At 43.7% G+C, this 22,993-nt stretch overlaps 1 protein-coding gene across 4 annotated transcripts; it reads right to left on the bottom strand.

The window, feature by feature from the left end:
- Positions 1 to 12,458: 12,458 nt before the first annotated feature.
- crabp2a (cellular retinoic acid binding protein 2, a) lies at positions 12,459 to 18,831 on the bottom strand. 4 transcript variants are annotated; one of them, XR_014598270.1, is made up of 5 exons: positions 18,483 to 18,831; positions 15,222 to 15,400; positions 14,587 to 14,703; positions 12,801 to 13,138; positions 12,459 to 12,744 (listed from the first exon to the last, which is right to left on the bottom strand). XR_014598270.1 is itself a non-coding variant. In XM_084026247.1 (4 exons), the coding sequence occupies exons 1-4, from the start codon at positions 18,562 to 18,564 to the stop codon at positions 13,088 to 13,090; spliced, it is 429 nt and encodes a 142-aa protein (XP_083882373.1). In that variant the 5' UTR covers positions 18,565 to 18,831; the 3' UTR covers positions 12,459 to 13,087. The 4 variants fall into 4 exon arrangements, 1 of the variants encoding a protein (XP_083882373.1); XR_014598271.1 differs by having other exon boundaries at positions 12,791 to 13,138; XR_014598272.1 differs by having other exon boundaries at positions 12,775 to 13,138.
- Positions 18,832 to 22,993: the final 4,162 nt, after the last annotated feature.

The raw sequence follows: 22,993 nt of genomic DNA on the forward strand, positions 1-22,993 counted from the left end.
TCTCTCTCTCTCTCTCTCTCTCTCTCTCTCTCTCTCTCTCTCTCTCTCTCTCTCTCTCTCTCTCTCTCCCTCTCTCTCCTTACTTTTCAAACAAAAAAAGTAAAGGGTCAAAAGCAGTCCCTTTACAGTCCCTTGGTTTTACGCAGCAATTGGCTGCTTTATTACTGGTTACTATAAGTCATTTAAAACAGTTATCAGTCATTGATTAAAGCAACTTTGGTTGCCAGGTTGTGGAACATCCTATAAGCCACAAGCAAAAGTAGTCAGGCTTCTGCAGTAAATCATGTTTATGATCTTCTAATGTTAATAAATGATGAATAGAGGGGTTTTACAGCAAACCATGGGGTCTAGTTCGGATGCCCTGCTGTCCTTTTCTAGAAGATACGTGGTTGGTTACTTCCCTAATCTATAGTAAGATATAGTGAGTATCACACTGAATGAGGATTTCCACCACATGTTGTTCTATCAATGGCTTCCAACTGATCTGTGTAGCATTAGCACTATTATGTGATGTATTAATCATGAATGAGACACCTCTCCCGTAAACAACAATCACAGGAGAGCATCATGTATTCACCATGCAACAAATAGCTGGAATAAACTTACTGAAGATGTAAGACTTGCCCCAACTCTGACCACTTTAAACTAGACTGAAAACTTTTATGTTCACCATAGCTTTCTGCTAAATCTTTTAATGTCTGCACTGTTTTTAATTATTATGTTTTTATTTTCCTTGTCTTTCTGTAATGCATTTTAATTTTGCCTTTATTTTCTTTTCATTCTTCTATTTTTTTCACTTGACATGTTATGATGTGAAGCACTTTGAGTTTGCCTTGTGTACGAAATGTGCTATACAAATAAAGTTGCCTTGCCTTGCCTTATAATATGCATTAATTTGTATCACAATAACTGCTGGATGGGGTCGTTCATCTAATTAGCTCCAGCTGTGCTTTTCCTGCTAGAACAAGTCAAAACGTTTGATTGTTAAATAACAGCGGTCACAACTGCAGCTACATGTAAACTCCAACAGTCTGCATCACAACAGACACCTGAGCTAAACAGGCTCAGATGTGAACCATCGTCATGACCAGGGCCGCCGCTCCACATACGCAGAGTATGCAGAGAACGCAGAGAACGCAGAGTACACAGAGTACGCAGAGTACGCAGAGTGCATAGGGCCCCAACTAGGGGCCCCCAAAATTAAGATCAATTAAAAAATGTCATTATAATTACATTATTACATTGCAAAAAATATATGAATTAGTTATGAACAGGCCCCTTGTTTTTTGTTAAAAAAACGTGTACCCCATCACTCAATTCGTGCGAATGTGCAACAGGCTGCCGATGCACGAGACCAGGCACGAGGCACGCACAAGCAGAACATGATCCCCAAAAAACACACAGAGAGGCAAAACACCAACACACACGTCAGACACATTTCATCTGTACAGTTTGAATCATTTCAGTGACTAAACACAAATTCTTAATTTCTTAAACATCCTAATTGCTTTAAAGAAAAGAGTAAAATTCTTTCACATGAACATTTTCATTTTATAAAACCAGTTTCCTAGGTAAAATAAGAAGGAATGAAAATCAGCAGTTTATATAGATATACTGTATATAGTATATATATATATATATATATATATATATATATATATATATATATATATATATATATATATATATATATATATATATATATATATATATATATATATTTATTTATTTAGTAATTTACTATTGTTGACAACAACCATGTAACAACAGCATTTCCCTACATCTGAACATTTGCTTCCTCTTCCTGCTTGGGCCTTTTTCTTCTACCAACCTGTCTCCCTGCCACTCTTCTCCCTCCACCAACCTGTCTCCCTGCCACTCGTCTTCCTCCATCAACCTGTCTCCCTGCCACTCTTCTCCCTCCACCAACCTGTCTCCCTGCCACTCTTCTCCCTCCACCAACCTGTCTCCCTGCCACTCTTCTCCCTCCACCAACCTGTCTCCCTGCCACTCTTCTCCCTCCACCAACCTGTCTCCCTGCCACTCTTCTCCCTCCACCAACCTGTCTCCCTGTCACTCTTCTTCCTCCACCAACCTGTCTCCCTGCCACTCGTCTTCCTCCACTAACACGTCTTCTTGGGTCCATTTCCTTAAAATGAGTCTTTCTTCTCTTTCCCTATATATATGTGTTCACCAACTGGTCTAAAACAAGACACCTGCTGAGGCTTTCAGCTAAAGTTGCAATTATCAGTGTTCGAAAGTGTTTTGAATGTGAGGTTTACAGTTTAGAGATCCATCAATCCATCGTCTACCACTTATCCTGTATTCAGGGTCACGGGGGGCTGGAGCTGATCCCAGTACAGTTTAGACAGTGGTGTGTTAATGTTTGAACAAAGTGCTGTAAATCCACAGTGTTGTGCAGGTTGTGGTTAAAGTCAGAAGAGAAGTGCAAGTTTGAAAACTGTGTTCCAACAATGAAAAAGGAGTTTGGTCCACTGCATGAACTGCTGCTGTGCAGACTGTGTTTTATACATGTAGCTGCAGTTGTGCCCACCGTCGTTAAGCAATCTCCTAAACTCTAAGACACCTTAATATAACTGATTCACAATGTGTAATGTGAAAAAGAAACGAATACCCTGAAACTGGCAAAGCCGTCGAGATTCAGTTTGGTCTAATTAATTAAGACGGACAGATATTTAATTGAGATAAAGAGAAATACAATTCTAAAAACAGTTTGAGCTACTTGTGTTTGGATCACCTGATGGAGGTGTGTCTTCTACGATGTTAATGCCCCATCTAAACAAACGCTTAGATGAAATGTTGCAAATCATATATAATTGATGATTTTTACCATGTCTCCACCATATTGAACACCTATGACAGATTTTGGACGGACGTGTTATATGCTGCTCTCCAACCAGCATCCTCATAACAGACAAACAGACTATTAGAAAGAGCTTGGATATCATATTTAGATATTTATAACATATTTTGTGAATTTAATTGATCTCAAATAAATGTATAAATGGTCTAACATTTGAATGGATGCCTCGCCGGTGTTGGTGGACCACATCAAAATGGACATCTTGCTTTAATGCATTGAGATGATCCAATTTAAGGTCGTCCTCAAATTAGCATCAATCCATTGATCCCTATTTTTGGATGCAGCTTGGTGTGCCACCACCCAGGATAATTTGTCAGATGAGAGTGGAACACTCTGTTTACTGTTGTTGGCATGGCAAAGTGGAGACATTATCAAAGCAGCTCTCATGCATACTTTTACTGCACGATGATTAGAAGTAGTGATCCTGTCTTCAATTTCAAAAGTCCACTACACTTAAATATCTTGTTTTGACCGGGACCTTGGTAGTTAAACTGAAATGAAACAATGAAATAATGTTATAATCAATTGCACTTCATACACTGAACCCTCTGTCCTGAATATTCTTGAAGCTCTTGAGCGCCACTCTCAGGCCTCTACAGTTACTGCTCCACATGGCCACAGTGGCAAAAGATATACAAGTGCATGTAGTTATATGACCTTAATTGCATTATTTAAATATAACATTTATTTGACATCACAACACATCACAAGTGTTTACTACTTGTGGATTTCATTAAAGGAGTCATCACCTGGTTTTATACGTATCCAGTCCCCCTTGGATCGCTTTGGATCAATTCGTAAAACTTATTAGAAAAAAAAAAAAAAAATTTAATCAAACATTGAGCTTGTTCTGACCCTTTTTCGTACCGCGATTTTATCACGCGAGATTACGCGCGAGGTTTTGACTGGTCCGGATGTGCATTGTATAATATGTAATGAGGCGCGCGTTGATTCGCCGCAGGAAGGACAGAGCCGGGGGGGGCTTGCCTGCATGCAGACTCCAAAACATAATGGCGGCGCTTCGGCGATTTCGGGTAGCGGACGGGGCGGGGTTGGGTGGTGAAAGAGGGGTGGGCTTATGCAAGTAGCCGCCACGGTGACGTCACCGAAGGCGCAGAATCAAAATCTCGTGCTTTAGGAATGCACACCCTTGTGTGCTATTCCTGTTCGGAAAAAGAGCAGAAGCGAAAAAACGGCGCCACTTTCAAACTCCAGCCTTTCAGGCAATTTTCAACTGAGGTCAAACACAGATATGCATGTTTTAACAAGAGAAATTGCTATTTCCGGGTGATGACTCCTTTAAGGGATTTATAAAATCGAACTTTCATCCATTATAATATTTATATATTTTTCTTTATTTTTATCCAGAATCTGCAAAGAGTTTAAGTGGAGTAAAAACAGTATTTTACAGTATAGAAAGCATACAACCAGAAAACATTGGTAAGGCACTAAGGATATTGTTCCTTGTGGGTTTATATCATATTTAAAGAAGATAGGAATTTATAAGGGATTTAAGTGATCCGAGGTCCGAAAATCCCTCCAGTGGGTCTTAAAATAAATAACGAGTCCCTAATAGACAAAAAAGACAACAGACAAAAACTCACCTACATATTTGTCCCACACATTAATTGAAACAGTTTGAAAAAGTTATTTTTGCGCTTATTTGCCTTTTGGTAAGTGGATACTGTGTAATACATTGCAAGAGATTTGTTATAAATGTATCATTTACTTTAATCAAGACTTGCATTAATTTGGTCCTATCCCGAATTTGATTGTCTATTGATCAACTCACTCAATATAGGAGAATATGATTCGGACTCTCTATTCATTTATACATTTTTTCCAACTTTAAATCTCTAAAGCTCTTGTTTAAAATTGAACAACAGGCAAAGAAAAAAAAAATCTTCTATTTCTCAGCCCTTGCTCTTTGAATGTCTCTTGCCTTGCTCCTTTCTACTCCTCCTGTTTTTGTTTGTATGTTTGTTTTGTTTTCCTCCATCTAGTGTTTTAGTGTCTTTATTATTTGTCGATTTGTGTAAGTTTTGGAGTTTAACCTCCACATTTGCTGTTTGTACCGTTTTGTAATTCTACTTTATTCACCAACTTGGTTTTGTACATTTTCTTAAATTCAATATATTAAAAAAGGAAAAAACAAGCATCAGGCTGGAGCTAGTTATATTTTTTCTATATTCCTGGCACTAGTTTGGAATGGTATTTAGCAGTATTTCATGTGTATGATTGTGTTTATCATCATCTGAAGGCAAGGTTTACTATAAACTATTTCTGGTGTTATTCTCACTTGTCACCACTTGATGTCGCTCTGCTCCAACTATTACATTTCAATCCTTTGAACAGCTTCATGGTGTGTTTGAGTACTGTACCAGCTGGTGGGTTTCCCTCTCATAGCTCATGCAAAGATAAAATGAAGGCCAGTTTGTCTAATGTTTGTCGTGATGCTCAGCTTATGACTGACTCATATGATGCTGAATTCCTCCTTTCACGTTTGTAGAAATGTTGCGGAGAGTATTTTCCTGTTGTCACGGTGATGGATCTCTGCCTGGACCAGGAGAGAGAGTGCAATGGGTTTGCAGAGTAAACTCATAAAGGGCCAACACACCTGGGAAGGAGAAGATCTTCATTAGCTTTTGATTTATGAATCCAGTGGGGGAAGAGATAATGATTATAGGATCATTGACCTCGGCCTCTCCATCATTGCTGTTACAGTTACTGCCGACTTGACTTTGGTCTCCTTAAGTGTCCTTGCCATTATTGCCTTCCTCTTCTCCGTCCTCATCACCTTCTTTCTTCAACTTCATCTCCTCCCCCTTATCTTCCTCGTTACGCTGCTCATCTCACCAAGAGACACATGCACTTTTGAGTGTTTGCCGTGATCCACGCTATCATTTTTTTGGCAGCTGGCTGTGACTGTAAACTGGACTGGCAGCATAGTCATGCTGACTGGCAGCCGCGTGTTAAGTCAGATGCACTTGCTCACACTCAGCTAATCCTCACTGCGAACAACCCCCAGGTTTCAGCACAGAGCAGTTCACACTGTTTCACACCAGCTGCAGGAGCCGATTAACGTCAGGCAGAACATGAACCGTTGCAGAGTCATGCTGCTGTGGCAAATTCATTTCAATCGATTTAGAGTCGATAGCTTTAATTTGAACTTTTTAACATTCTATTTTAGCTATACTTGTGTACTAACAAAGATTGGACATTAAACTGGTGTGCTGACTTTCCCTTTCAAAGAAAATGCACATTTTAGGATGAGGAGCAAGAGGAATGTCTGGCTGACGCATACACTGGCTGGCATGTCCATGGGATATTATTTTCCCTGTTGGATGATCGGTAAATCTACAGTCTGTCAGACGTAGAGCTAGGCTGCGTAGACGGATAGACGGAGCGCAGCAGAAGACCATAGCACAAGTGTGTTACATATCACCGGTGCAGTACAGTAGCTGTGATTTGTGGAGAACAGAGCCGGTAGTGACAGCGTCGTGTTAGCAGCGAGCCTGTTCTCCTTCTGTCACCAGGAGCTGCACAACTTCGCTATTTCAGGAAAACGTTGCTCTCTCGCACAAGTAACTTGTGTTGGGCAACAGATTCAGGAGTTATTTCCATGCACACGTGTGTCTGTGTGTTTGTGAGAGTTTGCATCCGTATACAGCAGTCGATGGGGTTTTTTTTACAAGGTGTGCTTCCTACACTCGTGTTTCCCAAATGGCATTCCTCTGCAACCAGTCACACGACGCCGCGGTACACCTCAGCCAGCGTTAAAGTGTGTCCAGCTATGACATGTTGGTCTCCGGTATGTGTTGCCCCGGCTACCGTCTGGAGCTGGTCAAAGGAGGAAAGAGATGGAACGAGTGAGGAAGAGAGTGAAGGAAAAGAAAGAGGGGGTGATAAGTTGAACCTCATGTATGCAGTAATGAAACGCAGGCTCGTTGGAAGTACCATTGATCTAGCTCAAGCTATTATTTTTCCTTTTAAGAGTTCTTAATGTTATAGCTCATTAAGCCGTCTCTTTGATTCCCTGGAGGCTCTCTGGGATCACTCCAAGCTGAATGTATTGAATCCAGTCATCTCCAGGTTTTTCTGTGTAAAGAATCCGTTGGCTACATGTATACAAACCTATGACCAAAGTATCGACCCACTCCTGCCCACATTTGTGTACAGAACAAAAAAACAAATTGCAAACTTCCATGTTTTTGATAGAAGTTTGGGGGAAGGCCTGTTTCAGCATGTCAGAGTCAAGTGTACGGCGAGGTCACCACAGGAGTGTTTATCTGAGTGTGATGTGGAAGAACAGGACAGGGGAAGGCTTTTACCGAGCATTAACGACTGTGTTTTTGGAATGAGATAAATAACAGCAATAAATGGGAGGTGAATATTGCCTCTTAAAGTGTAAGACCGGCGAAAATGGACCCCATAGTCTTTTTCGCCATGAAAAATCATCAAATAAGCCATCCAGACATTTTTTTCAGTGATCACCCATGTATCGAGAACGCCTCGAAAGACGCTAACAGCCCCATAGCGCTAACACTGATTAGATTGGGGCGATGCGCCTAACGCATCCACAACGGCATATTTTAACCACTAATATTGCTCAAAATAGCACCAAACCTCTTCAGTAGCATGATAAGGGTCCTTACACATAAAACTAACACCAACAACGTAGTTAGCGAACCCGGAGTTTATTAAAAAAGACTAGTTTACAAGTCTGTGCCTTACCAGTAGGTCCATGTTGACAGGTAGTCCATACAAGTCGATTACCGAATGCACTGGAGTTCAGTTCAATGAGGAAAGTCTTGGCATTTATAATTCCATGGAAAATGCATTACTTGGCTGTTTGTGATGATGTCTATCGAGTGTTGACATGGAAATGAAAGGAAATGAAACCACAACGTTTACGTGTTTTGCTGGAACAAATCATGTCCTGTTGCATTGCATTCGATAATCGACTTGTACGGACTATACTACGAGAGTACCTGGAAGTTGGGCAGTGAGTAAGTCTTTCAAAACAGTCCTTTTTAATAAACTCCGGGTTCGCTAACTACGTTGTTGGTGTTGGTTTTATGTGTAAGGACCCTTATCATGCTACTGAAGAGGTTTGGTGCTATTTTGAGCAATATTAGTGGTTAGAATATGCCGTTGTGGATGCGTTAGGCGCACCGCCCCAATCTAATCAGTGTTAGCGCTATGGGGCTGTTAGCGTCTTTGGAGGCTTTCTCGATACATGGGTGATCATTGAAAAAAAATGTCTGGATGGCTTATTTGATGTTTTTTCATGGCGAAAAAGACTATGGGGTCCATTTTCGCCGGTCTTACACTTTAAAGTCCCAGTCGGCAACATTTTTTTGATCATATTCACCAAAGCTGACACTATGCTGATAGAACAACATAAATCATCTGGTTTTAGAAAAAAAAGCGCCTCTACGTGCACGTAGAGCCTCGTTAAAAACCGAAACGAGGAGGTCCAAAACAACCGAGGAGGTCCAAAACAACCAAGGAAAAGCAAACACCGGTGGAAAAGAAGGAAAAAAAGAAAGATGGCGACGGTGCCCGTGATAAAACCAGAGTCAACATCGGAGCCGAGTTTCAAAGGTGGCGTGATCTAAGGGATTTCAAAGGGCACAAAGTCGAGGGGAAGGAGCTCGGTGGTCGTGAGGGAGGAGGTGAGAGTTATAAACATTCAAATCTGACAGAGTGCCCTTGATCCGCCAGACTTGCCGACTGGGACTTTAAAATTCAGTGATGCAATGTTTTGACCTTCAGTGGTTTCGTCAAGCACTTGTTTTAGTGGACAAAAACAAAGATGACAGCTGTCAGAGATGGTGAGAAAAAAATCTATACACACAGTGTTCAGATTATTAGGTACATCGATACAATCTAATGCAGTTCTGGCATAAAGTCTCCTTTTATGATATAATGTTCAGGGTTTTTGAATTAAGCATTCAGGTCAGGGTCTGTGATGGTGTTGTATTGGACTGCATCATATTCAGTGGTGTTTATAATATTTCTCACATTCTCATCCCACTAATATGGAGGGAGTCTCTGAATGTGTCTTCTGGTTTTCACATTGTTTTTCACTTGGCGGGTGCATTTCTGAGGCCTCAGAGAAGTTTACTATCGAGGGTGAGCTCTTGAGCTCTAAACCTCCTTGGTCATTGGGTGAAGGCAGAATACACCCTGGACAAGTCGCCTGTCCATCACATAGAGGAAGACATGCTTACATTCACAACTACGGGCAATTTGTGGTAATCGATTTATGTCTTTGGACTGTGGGAGGAAGTACCCGGAGAGGACCCACGCTAGTCTAGGGTAGTCTATGGAAACAGTCTTTTTGGGCCCCATGTCATCACGTGACTGACTCAGAAAATGTAATTCCACCATTTGACCACTATGTCAAATTTGGTGCTCTTCCTGGGGGCTTGGTCTGGATGCAAGGAAATGCAATAATGAGTGTGAAGGGGTTTGGATGAGTGGTTCTTCAGAAAGCCACGTGCAGCAATACTGGAGGCCAAGCAATGGGTCTGATCCACCCTGCACATTTAGAAGGACTTCCATGTGATGTAGAGCAGTACAAAACCACCTTTGATTATATATACACACACACACACACACACACACACACACACACACACACACACACACACACACACACACACAGTATATGCAAAGTCTCCTCTCCCCTCCCCTCTCTTCAACTTGCCCCCCCCCCCCAATCTATAGAGAGGTCAGCATCGGAGTCTGTAATTGGATTTAATATTACATTCTTCATCTCCACAAAGAGCTCCTTCAGCTTGGTTTACTGTGAGACCATTGTCTGACACTGAGCGGAGGAACAGGATGATGATGCTCATCTGGGATGCTGAGCTGACAGTATCTGGAGATATCTGAGTAAAGTAACATGAATATGTTGTTATACATTCCTATGTATGTGAATGAGTCATCTTTTTGTAAAATTAGACAAGGAAGTAAAATGGGAAGTGTACCTCCTTACCTCACCCCTCCTTTAGTCTCTGACTCAACGCCTCCACGTCTCTGATTCCTCTCCTCCTTCCCTTGATTTGATTTTCCCTAATGGAAGGATCCACTGGCCAGACATCAAAGACAGCTTTTGAAGGTTGCTGGTTTGAGTGTCCTGTGTGGCTCATGGGCCACGGTGCCAACCATATACTCTAGATTTCCAGACGTTTTCCCGTGACCTTTACTGAATACCTTCAACACTCTCTCATGCCTCTTTTGTGGCTTATTAACTCCACATCTCGACAGAGAAAGACGTGGATATGAAGATTTAATTTAAGATCAGATTTTTTTTTCGTGTCAGCATGTGTAAAATTATATTTCAAGATTGCCGTGTGGTTTTTGGTGACTCCTTTTTCCCGCTTTCTCTAGCGTAAATATTCAAATCTTAACGATGTCAGAGCAGCAGCGTGTGTGGTATGCCCCGATGCGTAGACCACTATTCTTGACCAATGTTTTACAAGAGGCCTCGAAGGTCCCTGGGTGGTCTGCTTGCCTTCGCTACAGGAGATGGGTGGACTTTACAGCAGTGCGTGTGATGTGAGATGCGTGTATCGGTTTGCAGGCTTGCAGGTGTGTGTGTGTGTAAATCAACATCCTGGACAGAGACAGTACACTATGTGAGTGCGTTTAATGACACTCACCTGTCATCACACTGTCACATGCATGCTCTTTTTTACAAATTTGTGTGCGTGCGTGCAGACTATCACAAAGCTATGTGCCTCTTTCCCCCCATTACCTTCTCCCGGTGGGCTACCTGCGGGCCATTTTTCTACAATTGCTTCAACCAGATCACAAATCACCCATCTTACCTTTTTGTGACATACTCCCAAGTATGCAGACAAGTACACACACTGTACTGCTCCATGCACATAAGTCATCTATCAAATGGCAACATGACTCAGCCGTGGCCCTAGGGTGCCTAAACACAATTGGTTTCTATTAAGATAGTTTCTATGGTTACCTTGTTAGACATGTTAAAGGGTATCTGATTTCCACTTGATTGTGATGGATGAAGTGCTTTTGTTATGTGTAGGCGTATTCATTCATAATACGGGTGTTTTGTCTTCTTCTTCGTATGCACCCTTGGGTCAATTTCATGGAGTATGGAGAGGTTTGTTCCAATGTCGGTCTTCTGTTCCTTCTTAAGTTTTGCAAAGCGACAACATGCAGCAGAGAGGAGGTGTCCGGTTGGTTTCAGTGGTGCTACATCTTGGAGTTTTCACAGGGTTTTTTCCTTTTGCACCTTTTGGTTGAACCACAACAGTGTTTTATGAGCTGCGTGTACAGTGTGAGTGTTTGATGGTATGTGTGAAGAGTTCCCAGAATGTGTGTTTTGAGTTTGGTATGCAAGTGTGTGTGTGTACATGTGTGTTTTTTACAGGGGTCCGGCGTTTTGAAGGAGGCCAGACAGCTGCCTTTTACTGCCCCAGGGGGTAATAAACAGTGAGGGAGGGGTAGTTATTTACCCCTTTTATTAGGGCAGGAGGCAGAGGAGGGGACTTTATCGGGGTCACACTCTAACTATATACAGCTGCAGGGCAAGAAGAGAAATAAAGAAGAGATAGTTTGTAAAAAAGCAGTTTTATCATCACTAAATTCCTCTCTCAGGAATCTAGCTTTGACTTGTATGACTGTGTGTGTGTGTGTGTGTGTGTGTGTGTGTGTGTGTGTGTGTGTGTGTGTGTGTGTGTGTGTGTGTGTGTGTGTGTGAACCCAGGGTCATCCATCTTTCTCCCCAGCCCCTTTTTCATTTCCTGGTCCCTTAACAGCCCACTCCTTGTTAAGCACATCTGCTGTCAATCAACTGTACCCTGTAATCCAATTGGCATTTCCTGCCATTGAAGATACGCCCACTAGCCATTTGATAATTGGTCAGGTAGTTCACTGTCCGAGCCGAAATGGTTCAAAGTTGACCTCGACGTGTCTTATCATCCTCCCTGCTTGCCACAAGAGCAGATGGTCCATAAATTAGGACGTTTAAAGGAATAGATTAACATCGTATTGCGTTTCTTTGCCGAGGTTAGATGAGAAGATTGGAACTCTTTTTCATCAAGAAAGCAAATCGTAAAGGGTTAAATTATTCCTTGAAGTCAAGCAGCCTCCGAAGATTTTCCAAAGGAATATAAACCAAATTTAACCAACTGGCAAGTGAAATGGAAACGGAGCAGAGCCGGGTCCAATAGTGGCTCCCTGTATGTCGCTTCACTTTTCATGGAAAATGACAAGGATGAGCAGATTCATGTGAAATGTGATAACATGGAGAGAAAAAACTTGAAGCAAAGCAAGAGAGGAATAATGAGGGCATAGAAGAGATGCATGGGAGTGATGGGAGACAGAAAAACAGAGAGAGGGAGCAAGAGAGTGGGGGGGACAAGTTATTCTAGTTACAGACAGCTGACAGAAAGCCTAAAATAAGATGGAGCCATCTAATATGCACATATTCCACAGCTACACTCACAAACCATAAAGCGTGTGCACTGTTAAATGCTTTTATGTCCCTAATGGTTTTCAGTACAGGAGGGGCCAAGAGTTGACATCAGGCTGTGTTAATATCGTGCTTTATTGTATTCCCATAGAAAGTGTTGTTTCCTATCATCACATTTCATATAAAAGACCCAAAGTAAAAACGTTTGCAGTATCAGACTCCTAGTGTAGCAATAAATATAAAATGTTGTCATGAGATACAAAGGCTGTGGGGCAGGACTGATGGAACAGAGGACACACACACACACACACACACACACACACACACACACACCTCAAAACTGACCTGAAACTGGAAGAGCTCAATTGCTTTACACATCTACAAATATAGTCTCACACCTCTTCTGCTGCCACACACACACACACACACTCACACACACACACACACACACACACACACACACACACACACACACACACACATACATACACACACACAGACAAATAAATGGATCTCTCACTCAACAAATTGAACACATTTTCATGTTTTAAACCCAGCTGGTCACGTGTGATGGAGAGACAGGCAGATAACTGGGGGGCTAAGACCATCGTGTATATGTCACATACTAGATACAGTTACCACACTGGTTACATAGTGAAGCTAACAGAGATACTGGAATAAAACTAAAGATCTCCCAGCGGAGGTGGAGGAGAGGGGGCGGCTGGAAGGATCAAAAGTGCTCTTGTTCATTGTCGCTCGTAGACTCTGGTGCAGACCACGTCATCTGCTCCCATGGTCTGAAAAGAAGGAGAATGTGGATGTTAAAACACCACCGCAGTTATCTACGGTTTCATGTGAATTCATATTTAGGATTTTGTAGAAAAAATGATTCATGTTATTGTTATCTTTCAAAAGTGCCAAATTCAGCTGTTTTGACTGTCTCCAGCAGTTGTGACCGACATAATCTCACATTATTTACAGAAAGACACAACCCAATCACACAATGATGTTACTGCTGGCTTGTAAGAAGCCGTTGTGCTACATCAGGAGACTTGAACTCAACCCTCAAGCAGCCATCGGCCCACAAATACTTGCTCTGTTTGCCGTGTGAGGAAAATAAAACGATGCCAGAGAGGACTGTGCAGGATGCCTGCGTCACCTCCGGCTGAACTGTGCCGTGTCTCGTTTCGGACACTTCTTCTTTTTTACTTTAGTTGTGTGTCCAGCGCTCCACACTCACGTTGTGTTCAACGGGCGAAGCATTTTTCCATATAAGTCACTTAATGCACTCAAAATAGCAAGTGGACGATGTAAAAAGAAGAAGTTGACACAGCGCTGTTTTACTGGTATTGAGCCAAATCATTATTTAAAAAAATTATCAAAAGTTTTCTCCAACATGACGTGCCAGCTGGGTGAATAAATATTTTAATTTTAATAATTCTGAATAAATTTGTGGGTCAGGTATATGACTCACAAGAGTTTTGGTAGCTGTTAGACAATAACATTTCACATAGGTACGTTTTTGTCTTTTTTATCTGCCTTCACTCCACAAATCACTTCACGTCATGATTATATGTCTGCCTGGTTCAGACGCGGTGTGCACACTCGCTTTCATGACATCAAGCAGAGGTATGTGCGTTTGTCATCGTGACATAAGATCTTTCATCTTCTGCCAGGAGAATAATTAAATTGGCAAACTGGTACTATAAAGATATATAATTATATACTCTAAAGCCCACAATTCAGATGGTAGCATGTAAATTACAGTGTAATTCTAATGTTCTAATAAAATACATACTAGAAGCCACCAATACAAACATGTTGGTACAATAGGGAAGACTCCAAAAAAGGAGTGCATTTTGGTTTTTATTCCTCAATATTTAAATTTAGTTTAGGTTTAATTCATTTAAATATAGTTTTGGGGAAGGAAGCTACAGCTGAACAAAATCATGTGTGCTGTTTGAATTAAGGTGATTTAAAGGTTCTATCTTAGGAAGCTTAAAGCAATGCACCAAAAATACAGCAGACTGGTGGCTTTAAACGCATGAGAATGCAAAAGTTCAAAGTCAAGTTGAATTGTAACTCTAGTGCGACTCATAGTGTGAACATGTCTCTAACAGTACAGGTACAGGAGTTGAATTGATACTCTGAGTGTAGAACAGAGTTACACTGTAGTTGGGGCTCCACGGTCTACAGTGAAGCATCAGGCCTGTTGGTTTGGTGGACATTATCTCGTGTGCTTTACCAGGATCAGTTTGCCGTCGTTGGTGAGCTCCCGGGTCCAGGACGTCTTCGGCCCTTCTCCCTTCTGCAGAGTCTGCTCACAGCTGATCTTACTGTCTGTTTCCCAGCGTGGATAACTCTGAGGACAGAGAGAGAGAGAAGGAGAAGAAACGTTGGAAACATTGAGTTGTTGGCTGTATAGATGTGTAAAACACCATTCAGAGGGCGAAGGAGATGGTGGGAAAGTGAGAGAGAGAAAACAACAAAGACGGAGCGGGGCGATCACTGAGAAGTGATAACTTGTGATGTGCTCATCGTTACTTGAGTGAAGTGCTGGCTCGTTGCATGTGTTTGCTTTGGAGACGGCCAAACAGAGGCCATGTATGGGAAAACGGGGAAACCAATGGGGAGAATTCGGGAGGGACGGAGGTCAGGAAAGGGCAAGAAGGGAGAGAACGGAGGGAAGAGGGGAAGTTGAAAGGGGTCGTAAAGAGTGTGGAGGAGCAGAGTGTAGTATGATAGGCCTTCAGAGACTAAGGGAGGAGTAAAGATATGCTATCAGTCCAAATATGATGAAAAGCCAGATTAAACAGATGGATGTAATCTCCCATTTATTCTGTGTGTGTGCTGATGCGTGCAGGGAACGCTGCTGTGTACCGTGCAGGGACGTCCGTCCACCGTGGCCTCGTTGAACTCCTGCCCCACGGTGAAGGTGATGTGGGTGGTGCGGACTGTGGTGGAGGTCTTAATGGACAGCGTCTCGGCGTCCTGCGTGATCTCCACCAGCGGCTTGGAGGCTGCCTTCACCGCAATTATACGCAACATCTTGTTCACACCTAAAACACACACACACACACACACACACACACACACACACACATAAGTCAAGGAGAAAAATACCAAAAACTAGCAGGAATATATGTAAGAAGAGATTCTGGGTTCATGTAAAGGATGACGCATACAAAGACATGGGATACTTTTGCGTCACAATGTTGGTTTATAGGACTAAGCCCCAGGTATCAAGGCAAAGTAAACCCTTTTTACCAAATGATGTATAACCACAGGCCTTAGGCCCTGTGTGTGTGTGTGTGTGTGTGTGTGTGTGTGTGTGTGTGTGTGTGTGTGTGTGTGTGTGTGTGTGTGTGTGTGTGTGTGTGTGTGTTTGGTGTTGCTGCTTGTTCACAGTGTCCTGCACACTCAGGGTAAAAGGAGCAGCCTAGCATTGCACAGCTCTGTCCATTAATGATGACAGAGGAAACAATGAGGTCATGTCACACATCAACAACCCTGAATCATCTTTGCACACAGACCATTGTGGTTATTCATACTATCTGCAATTTATTTCACCAGTGAGCTGCTATAAAACGGGTGATCCAGCCTGGGGAAAAAGAGAGGGAACCAAGAGCAGACTGGTGAGGGGGGGGCAGACTGACAGACAAGGGGCAGTGGCCTGTGTGTGTGAAGATCTCTGCCCAAGTGTGATAGGAAGTGTGTGTACGTCGTCCAGCGTGTATCTGCCATCGCGTTGGGTTTCGCAGGTCTCACCTCTCATGCATCTGTCAGCGCGGGTAAATATATACAAACTCTGAAATGCCCAGTCATCCAGCATGGACACTGTATGTGCTGCACACACAACACGCTAATATGTGCACTGTCATCATGAGCACATTCATTTTCCACTGTATGAACATGTGATTATTACCTCTTATATCGGACTGTTCCATTATCTGTCTATTTTTATTTTGTGCAATCTAGGGTGGAAAGTAAGTGCATGTACTCAGTAATGTATTTAAGTGCAGTATTTATATATACTACTGTATATATTGTACATTTCGGTGACAATACTTTTATTTTTTTTTAAATTAATGGAGAACTTACTGCATGCAGTAATGTGATGGCAATGGTGGGTAGAGTGGACAAATGGTAGATAAATCAATAGTCAATTAACAGGAAATACATTTCCAAATATATATATATATATTCTCAAAATGTGGGGATTTGCAGCTTTTGATTGAACAGTTTCAAATAATGGACCGATTAGTTGATGAAAATGACCATTAGTTGCAACCTAAAAGGTAAATAGAACTATTAAACAAAATAAATGGTCCAAAATGAATAACTAATAATATAATTAACAAACTATAAATAACCGTCCCATAATATATGTATATGATGAAATAGACCATAAAGAATAATATTAACCATTAAAAGGTATTGGGTTCATCATATCACTGTCAAACATGTAAACATATCCTCTGTAGCTCCAGAAAACTTGAAATATAACTGCTTGAGAACAAAAATGTCTTTCGAGTACTTGAGGCCACGAACCAACTGGCAGACACTAACTGACCCCTCTGACTGAAGAGAGGAGTCAATGCCGGCCTTTGGACCATTTGGGAAGCTTCTCCAGTAACTGCCAGTTGTTCAAAGTGAGAAATTACCTGAACAGACTTTTTGCACAGCTGTGACTAAAATGCCTAAATTCACAAAGACGTGGCGACGCGAGGACACGCACAGATAGACAGACGGTCGGGGTCAGAGGTCAAAGAGCAGAGGGCAGAGGAAGCATTTGGGACACCGGGAGACGAGAGAAGATGGGAGGAGAGCAGGAGTGAGGAAAGGAAGAGAGGATGGAGGGTGCTGGGTGCTGACAGGCTGCGTCCAGCTGCACTTTACCCCCCAAATGAAAGCCGTTCCTCCCCGTCAGCCACGTCAATGCAGAGGAATAACGCACGCATCTGTCCAGTTTATGTATTTATTGTGGAGAATACAAGAGTGTCACTTAGTGGAGTTCAACCTAGATTCCTTTAGTCGTTCCTAACCCGGGAACACATGTTTACACCCCTCTCTGATTCAAGAAAGCCCACACAAGCAAAAACCCATGTCTGCACAAAACCTGCCCTCTCAGTATTAATCATGGTGCTATAGCATCGCCTTCATCACTGCCCCCCACCTTCCATCTGACACACACACACACACACACACACACACACACACACACACACACACACACACACACACACACAGAGAGAGGTGCATAAAAAGACAGAGATGGAGATGCATTAAACGCTATGCTCAGATCAATATACTCAGCTGACACTTGACAGCTATTTCAATAACCTCCATGCAGCAGTGTGTGTGTGTGTGTGTGTGTGTGTGTGTGTGTGTGTGAGTGTGTGTGTGTGTGTGTGCGCGCGCGCGTGCGCGTGTCATTCATCTCCGTGTGCGCGTAGGTGATGATATGAATTCCAGGTGTGCACTGGCAAGTCATCTCACGGGAATTGGCTGGTAACGACAGACGGCTCTGACTCATGCGCGCGCATACATGTCCGCGCGCGCGCGCCCTGGCGCCTGTCCAGACTCCATACGCCCCGGGGATGTAGCGAAACAGTGTGAATCTCAACAGCAGGTGTTTGTCTTTTTCCCCGTCTGTCACTTCAGATAATGATGTGACTGTCCTGCACTGTATCGTGCCATAACGGTCCTCTTCAACACACACACACACACACACACACACACACACACACACACACACACACACACACACACACACACACACACACTGTGAGGCTACCACACAGACAGATGTGCCCCCGTTTGTCTCTATTGTGTTAGCAGGGGAGGCCAAGGGGGGAGAGGAGGAGCAGAGGGGTGAGGCTGGCTGGGGGCCAAGCACTGAGTTTTGGGTTCTGCAGAATGACAAAGACCCCCACCCATGCAGTTCAGAGGGTGCTCACTGCGGGTGCACGGGCAAGATTTGATGCGAGGAAGATTTGACCTATAAATGTGCTGAGAAAGCTACAGTTTGAGCTGACCCAAGCGGACACATCTGATCTCATTACGCACAGAAATAAAAGCTTCATTCATGCCACATTCCGCCACAGTGAGTTTTTTTAAATAATCATTTCTATCACTTACCCAACTTTTTCAGGAGTTCGTCGAAGTTTTCAGAACTCTTCATCTCCCAGGTGCCGGCAAAATCAGGGATTTTGCGCTCCATGTTAGGCTGCAGGTAGTTTAATGAAGGTGAAGTGTCAGGTCCAAGTGTGCTCGGTGCGCTGCAGGCTCCGCGCGTCTGGCGTCAAAAAAACCCTTATGAATCTCGTGTGTGTGTGTGTGTGTGTGTGTGTGTGTGTGTGTGTGTGTGTGTGTGTGTGTGCGTGTGTGCGCGTGTGTGCGCGTGTGTGCGTGTGTGTGTGGGCCGCCGGGTGGTTTTACTCTGCGCGTCCAGGTACTTCTCTTCCCGGGATGAGTGACCGACTGGCAGGGCTCGTATCTCACCTATGTGCCGGTGCGCTGAATAAGGCTGCGCTACAAATGAATGGCAGGGGAAGCGCAGATACTTGTGTAGGGATGCGCACGCCCCCTTTTATACGGCCACGCCCCGCAGGCAAACAGTTTACAGGCAAACGTCCTCAGTGCTTCAACCTGACCACGCCTCTGAGGGGCAACACGTGCACGTCAGAGCGGCCCACATAGCCAGTATTTGGAGACGCCTCTCATCCACGCGCGTCCCTTGAATCTGCCAAAGTGATTGGTGGTCCTGTGAAACCTCTGCAGACTTGATACTGTCTAGAAAATGTTCAGGCATAAAAAACGTGTTTGCAGCCAGTAATAGATCTGTTGAATGAATGACTTCAATGGACATTATGAGTGCAAAGCAGGGAGGTTGTCAGACAGGCCAGTGTGTTGACAGAACATGTCGCCTTGGCAGGGCGGTGCGAAGGAAGAACCAGTCCACTGCCAGACTGGCAGACTGGATGGATAGCAGAGGTGTATGTGTGTGTGTGTGTGTGTGTGTGTGTGTGTGTGAGAGAGAGAGAGAGAGAGAGAGAGAGAGAGAGAGAGAGAGAGAGAGAGAGAGAGAGAGAGAGAGAGAGAGAGAGAGAGAGAGAGAGGCCAAGTTCACCCCCTGCCTCCTGTGCGCCACCGCGGTGTGTCATAAAAATAAAAGCGGTGGTAATGGGATACAGCTTCTGGCCTCGACCGGTGAGCTCTCCATTTAACGGGGGCCTGCGTCAGAGGGGAAAACACCCCGGACCATGAGGGAGGCAGAGAGAGAGAGAGAGAGAGAGAGAGAGAGAGAGAGAGAGGGAGAGAGAGAGAGAGAGAGAGAGAGAGAGATTAAAATAAGAGGTGGGATTTGGCGCAGGTCGGCGGTGTCTCCTCGGAGCTTTGCGCTCCCCGCTGCTCGGGCGGAAGAAAGGGGAAAGAGGAGGAGGAGACGCCGGGGCATTTGGAGCAGTGCGTCAGACGGGCCAGTGGGGCAGGGTCAGGGGCCCGCGGGGTCGGAGCTAGTCCTATAAAGAGCACGCACGCTCACATACACTGTATGTCTGCGCACACGCACGCACGCACGCGCTGATGATGGATGGCAACTGCACAAAGCCGGCGTTAACTATTGACTCTTGATGGATGATCCCATCCGCTACACTGCACGGCGAATTAGCGCGAGGTAAACCGGGTGACTTCGGAGAAAGGGGGGTGAACACACACACACACACACACACACACACACACACACACACACACACACACACACACACACACACACACACACACACACACACACACACACCGTTAATACACCGGATCAGTGCCATACTTATAACACAGACACAGTGACTAACAAGTGACTAACAAAGGTGAATATTAGCCTCACATAGATGTTTGGTAACGCGATAGGCGCTTTTGCGCACCAGGCCTGCATCCAAATCCAGCGCCTTGTCTCTGTTTGATGTGAACAAAGGTCGCTCAAAGTGTTTCCTTTATCCGCACACACACACACACACACACACACACACACACACACACACACACACACACACACACACACACACACACAGACACACACACACACACACACACACACACACACACACACACAGCAAACTCATTGGCCACACACCATGCCACAATCACAGCATGCCCTCACAAGTTGCCCCAGGTCCAAACAACAGAGATGAGCCATCAGCCAGCCAACTTCTAATTTCCTCTCCAATTTCCCATCCTCTCCTCTTCTGTCGTTCACTTTGTGCAGCCGACCTACAGTTTTTAACCCTTTGAGGGGTTGGCTCTGACAAAGTGAAATAAAACAGTCAGTAAAAGTACCAAGTAAAGGTGAGATGGGCTCACATCTAAAACAAAAAGAAACAAAAACAAAACAAAACAAAAACAAGAATACACACGCATACACACACACACACACACACACACACACACACACACACACACACACACACACACACATATGCGTGTGTGTGATTATATTATATATATATATATATATATATATATATATATATATATATATATATATATATATATACTGCTGCTATGGTGGTCTGTTGAACATGGTCTGTTTCAAAAGAGGGAATTGATCATGCCCCTATTTTGAACGTGACGGATGCAAACACAAAGGTCACAAAAGAGAGCTGTCTGCTGTTGGGAGAATTCATCTTCAGCTTCGCCGCAGGCCATTAGCATATTACCATGACACAACAAGAAAAGCATCAAAAGGCCCCTGAATCCAACGGGCAGCCGTGCGGTATAGCACAGCGACGGGCCTCACCCATCATGTGTGCGTGCGTCCAGAGGGGGCTTGATAAAGAGCTCTGAAATGTGTGTGATGCTGCATGTCAGCACGTGATGACAAAGCACCGCTCAGCATTCAGATCCACTCGACCGTGCTCTGCTCCTCTCAGCCTCTCTCTCTCTCTCTCTCTCTCTCTCTCTGCTCATTCCTTCCCTCCATTCCCCTTCTCCCTTCTGCCTCTCCTTTACCTCACGCAACTTTCTCTCCCCCCCTTCTTCTTTTCTTCTTCCTCCTCCTCCTGTCAAGCTTTTGTTCTTTTGTGCTGCTCTGACACATTCCTCAAACACACTGAAGAGGGGGAGAAGGGGAAAACAGAAGGGGAGAGGATGGAAAGGAGAAGAAAGAAAAGGGGGGGAAACGTTAGTGAGAAAGTTAGAGACAAGAGTGCAGGTCATTTTTTATCTCATTGTTGAGGAGAAAAGGCTAGGGAGAGTGAGTCAGCAAAGCGACGGAGACGGAGAGAGCTGGAGATCAAAGGCAAACAGATAGTGACGGAGATGGAGAGGTGGAGAAATGGAGGAAGAATGAAGGCTCCTCTGTCTTTGGAGACGTAAGAAGTATTAGTTTGCTTCTCTGCTGCCAACTTTATTTCACTCATCTTCATTTCCTTATGTTCCCTTTTATCCGCCCATATACTGTTCACTTCTTTTGTTCTGTCATCTTCATCTTTCCTTGCTCTCTCTCATACCAACAGCCTCGCTGGAAACCGATATCTCCAACTGCCAAAGATACACAGGCTGTGCAAGCAAAACAAAGAGTATTGAGACGTGTTTACACTCATGTTTGATTCTTATCAGCCGGAGGTCACGACAAAAACACACCGGAGGACAACCAGAAAGAATAATAGAAACAAACAGCAATACAAATGCAGGCTCTTCTGTTTCTCATGATCAAATCCTGTTATATGTTGTACTTCTCAAAGTGTTGAATTTGTTGATTCATCGAATTTCAGAATTTGATCATGCAAAAAAGAAAAGCTTCTCAACTGTGAATGTTCTCTCTTTTATATCATTTTCGTTTCAATATCTTTGGGTTTTTAAGCTGTTGGTTGAAGAAAACAAGCAATTTAAACATTGGGACTCCATTCAAATGGGATTTTCTCCCTCTTTTCATTGCAATCAACGGATTTATCAATGAAAATAATCATTATTTAAACTACAAATTGATACGTTTCAAAAAACATAAAATCTCATATTGAGACAGTTGCAGCACCAGAGACCATTTATCTCTCTTTGGTTTCCCTCCGTCTCATTGGAATCAGGCTGAACCTTGTGTCAACCCCACTTTCTTGTGGTGAACTGCACAATATCTCCACTCTCACTTCCTCTTGTGCTGCGTATTGTTTCCTATTTCCTCTCGGCATTCAAATGACACAGATTTGAACCATATCTGTGGAACATCCACACCGGCTACAGACTGTTTATTGTCCCAAAGGGAACTAATCTCGGCTCGTGGAATGGGAAACTACATGCACCACTTTTCACTTCATGGAACATTTGTTTAGTGGTGTCCATTGCTGTTGTGGCCCTTATTGCATTCATGTTGCAATCGCAGTTTCGTTGCTTGTGCAAGCTAAAGCTTGTGCATGTGAAAGTGTGTGTGATCACACCTCGGTGGCATTCTCCACTTTATCATCAAGATGACCTCCAGTAAAAACTGCTCACCCCAGTAACCCTGGTGATCCCAGATGTGAACTTGACCCTGGCCCTCCCCGCTGCCAACCCCTGGAAGTCATTATCGCTGACCTTTCCTCTCAGAGGAAGCCACTGGGAAAGATGTGCACATGCAAGCAGACAAAAGCGACAGGTATTACAGCATTTCCCTTATGCTTTAT

This window comes from Eutrigla gurnardus (assembly GCF_963514095.1).
Source record: "Eutrigla gurnardus genome assembly, chromosome: 14".
NCBI lineage: Eukaryota > Metazoa > Chordata > Actinopteri > Perciformes > Triglidae > Eutrigla > Eutrigla gurnardus.